This window comes from Phalaenopsis equestris, unplaced genomic scaffold (genome assembly GCF_001263595.1).
Source record: "Phalaenopsis equestris unplaced genomic scaffold, ASM126359v1 Scaffold000240, whole genome shotgun sequence".
Lineage (NCBI taxonomy): Eukaryota > Viridiplantae > Streptophyta > Magnoliopsida > Asparagales > Orchidaceae > Phalaenopsis > Phalaenopsis equestris.
In genome coordinates this window covers 2,480,567-2,484,498 of record NW_018164682.1, presented here as the reverse complement: position 1 = coordinate 2,484,498, position 3,932 = coordinate 2,480,567, and the positions used below count along the sequence as shown (strand labels likewise).

The 3,932-nt window shown below is 34.6% G+C and overlaps 1 protein-coding gene across 4 annotated transcripts in view; it reads right to left on the bottom strand.

The window, feature by feature from the left end:
• Nucleotides 1–3,932, bottom strand: part of LOC110024055 (Down syndrome critical region protein 3 homolog) — an 80,696-nt gene that overhangs the window by 37,992 nt on the left and 38,772 nt on the right. For all 4 annotated transcript variants that reach the window (XR_002293961.1, XR_002293959.1, XR_002293960.1 and 1 more), the window contains exon 9: nucleotides 186–274. Coding sequence is in view for 1 of the 4 variants with exons in the window: in XM_020723787.1 (XP_020579446.1) it covers nucleotides 186–274 (89 nt within the window). In the remaining 3 variants the exon portion in view is untranslated. The remainder of the gene's footprint in view (nucleotides 1–185; nucleotides 275–3,932) is intronic.

Sequence of the window (3,932 nt, the reverse complement as noted above, 5' to 3'; positions counted from 1 at the left end):
TTTTTTTTTTTTCAGATAAAACATTTCAAAAATCCTTCGAGCCACAGTTGACCATCATACAGTATCAAATTAGAATTTCATAATTTCTAAAACCAGCATAAAGAAAAGTTCATCTTGACAATGAGGAGGGAAGCTTCAGAATGAAATTTAAACATAAAATAATCACATTCAAATAAACCACTTACCCACTCAGCACAGTGGGGCACACCAACAATCGAGGAAGTATCACATAGATAGGCAAAGTTATGGATCGGCAGACATCTCCATCAGCTATCTGATGCATTTAAAAAATTATTAAGTTACGAAACATTATTAGAACATTCAATTAGTTGCATGTTAAACATTCATAAGATTTATATATGCCATTTAACACATAAAAGCATTTTGCCTCCTTGTTAAAAGCTTTTCCCATTGCATATGAACGCACACTCTATGGGCACCAAGATAGTAATTCCATATATAACTTCTACAATCATCATCATCATCGTCATGAGTCCAATTCCACCTATTTGGGGTTAACGTCATGAAGGGTTTGTTTGAGGCGGCAATGAGGCGGTGGTGCGGCACCAAACCGCAGTTTTGTCTACTTGGGTAAATTGCATTTTGACAGTTTTTTTCAAAGAAACCGCGGCTGAAATCTGCGTTTTCTCATTGGTCTTCGCTACGTGCGGTGGCAGTTTTTAGTTGCGGTCTAACTTTTTCAAAAAAAAAAAGAAAATTGTAATAGCCACCACAACTTTTTGAACATTAAACTATTTTTTCAGCAGCTTCACAGCTGCTTTTCAATAAATTGCAGTTGTCTCAAACAAATCCGAAATTTCATTTTCTTTTTTTTCCTCATTTTTCATTTTTTTTCTTATATAATGTTCTCAATGCGTCAAACTTATTTTTTAGAAATCATTTTGAACATCTATCCTTTTTATCTTAGGCCTGCCGCTTATACTTCATAACCCCTCGTACTAATTTTATAGACATTTCTAATAAGTGCATTTCCATACTTCATTATAGATTTTCAAACCACACAAGGGGATATTTGTTTTGGAAAAAGAAATACAATGTTAAAAAAAATCAATATAATTGAAACATAGAATATTTAGAATATGTTAAGAGTTATTTGGTTCAGTTTAAAATTTAAAACAAACACATGTAATTATATTTTGTTTAATTTGAAGACAAAATGAAATCAATATAAAAGAGGGAGGCTAGCAGCGGCAACTGATGGTGGTTAGTGGGTGACGGTGATAGTGGTCAGCAAGCGGAAACGGTGACAACAGCTAGCAGGCGATGACGGTGATGGCAGATAATAGGAGGTGACAGGCCAACAGGCAACAGTGGTCGAAGGTGGACGACAATAAGTAATCAGTGGTGGTAGGCGGCGGGTAAAGAATATTGGTAGCTGGTGGCAGCCGGCTAGTTGTGGTGATCAGCGGCTAGCCAACGAAAATGTCAAGTGGGAAACAAAGCTTCAGACATGTTGTGTATTTGGAATTCACCAAAAACCGGATGAGTTCCAAATACACTGAAAAAGAACTAAATTGTGAATTCTAAATACTACAAAATTTTACTTTGTGTTCCATTTTCATCAAATCAAAAGCACAAATTTTCAAAATGGTTGTTTTTTTTTTACATTGCACCCATTTTCTACCAAACCAAGCAAATGCTAAATCTATTTTCAATTATCATATTTTCGAAAGATATCTCTTTAATAAATTCTCTATTATAATCATTCCACAATTTTATCATGTCATCTTAATAAATCTTTCATTTACCACAATCAACTTAGCTTCATTGAATTTTTTGCTACCCAACATGTAAATCCATATAATATTGTCAACTTGATTGTTATTTATCGCATAACACTTCTAATTCACTTTACATTTTAATCACTCAGTCTCAAATTTAAAAATTAGATCATCATCTATATCCATAATCTTTCATATAATAGATACAAGATAATTATCAATTAAACATTTTATTCTCTAAAAGTATTGATTAATAAATATTAATATCATACCAATTTAAAAAGCATATCATGCATCCAATATTTATTCTAATAATACGTGGGGTCGGCTACATTAATACTTTTTCTCCATTGCGTCCTATTAAGTGTAATATTTTCATTTAATTCTAATAAATTAAGATCATTTTTTATACAATAAGCCCAAGTCTTCCTAGATCTACCTCTACCCAAGTCTTCCTAGACAAGTCTTCCTAGATCTACCTCTACCTTTCTTAGCATAAGTCGAATCTAAAACATCGACTCTCTTAATCGGAACATCAGATGGTCAACGTTTAATGTGACCAAACCATCAAAGATGACTCTCTCTAATTTTGTCTGTCACTGGAGCTACACCAACCTTATCACGAAGATATTCATTTCACATTTTGTCTTTTAAAGCCACTCATCCACCTAATCATTCTCTAATCATTCTCATCTTGGCAATCATTCTCATCTTGGCAATACTTAACTTAGTAATATGCTTCTCTTTTAAAGGCCAACATTCAGCGCCATTGAGTATTACAGGTCTCACCACCTTCTTATAAAATTTTTCTTTCAGTCTAAGTGGTGGTACTTTTCTATCACACAAAAGGCCCAAAGCATTCCTCCACTTCAACCAACCAACTTGAATTCTACTATTAACATCCTCATCTATATCACTATCGCTTTGAACAACAGACACGAATATCTAAATCATTCACATCTTTTAATTATTTGATCACCTAAAGTTACACTTCTGTCACTAGAGCTACTATTATAAAAATTACATTCCATGTATTTAGTTTTAGTTCTACTCAAATGATGGCCTTTAGGCTCCAATGTAGACCTCCATAATTAAAAATAATTCTTGTACATTCTAAATATTTTTGCCAGTGTCCAAAATTTTAACTTATTTAAGCGAATATCACATCGATTAAAACTATGCCATCTATAAAGCATACTGTAAGGCATCTTACCTTAAATATCATCTATTAACAACTCCATAACCACCAAAAAAAATGATATAAGCTCAGTGTAGGTACTTATTGTAAACAAATTCTAATTGACAACTTTTTGGCACACCACAAGTACTTATAATACTAGTCAATCTTTATCATACAGATCCTAAAATACTTTAACATAATTTTGACAAGCACATTTCTTCCTTTTACACACCAACAATTATCATGATACTTAATTATATGTATTTCCAAGATAAAAATAAAATTAAAATCCTTTATCTGATATTTAATTTTTTAGTAATTGTAATGCTCGGATATTTCCCATAACTCAAGCTTACAAGTGGGAAGGCAAGGATGTGATGTTTCATCGTTATAAAGAAAAATGGAAACTCTGTTTCGAAACAAACAACTAATAACCCGAGGAGATCAGAGAGGCATGCTATGAGACACGCGTGAATGAGGTGACATCATCGAACAAGGTCGAAGGTGAAGACGTCGAAGAACCATTCACGTGTATGATTTGTGAGGCAAGGAAGACTTGGAGAGAGTGATCACTGACTCTCGAACAGAAATGATGACAAAAAACTTGGGTTGTGATCCATTGTGTGCCCGAGATCGTGGTTTGGTGCAGTGTTTGAATTCAAGGAGGAGATGAAGGCAAGATTGATGATCGCGGACTAAGGCTTTCCTATTGTTGACCTCATTTTTAGTGAGGTCTAGTCTTCCTCTTAGGGTTTAGGATCTAGCCTTAGGGACCTCCCTTGACTATCTTAGAACCTTAGAAGTGGTGCCCACCTCGTTTTTTAGTTCGACCTATTTCCGTCCTCTTTTGGAGTTTCGCGTGTGCGGTATCGACTTCTAACACTTAGAAGGATGAAACCGACATGAAGAAACCCAAAATGAATTCCTATAGGACCTTTCCGAGCCTTAGGGTGGCCTTCTGCACAATTCGCACTCCTACGCGCACCAGCTTCGCAATTCGGAGAGTCGAC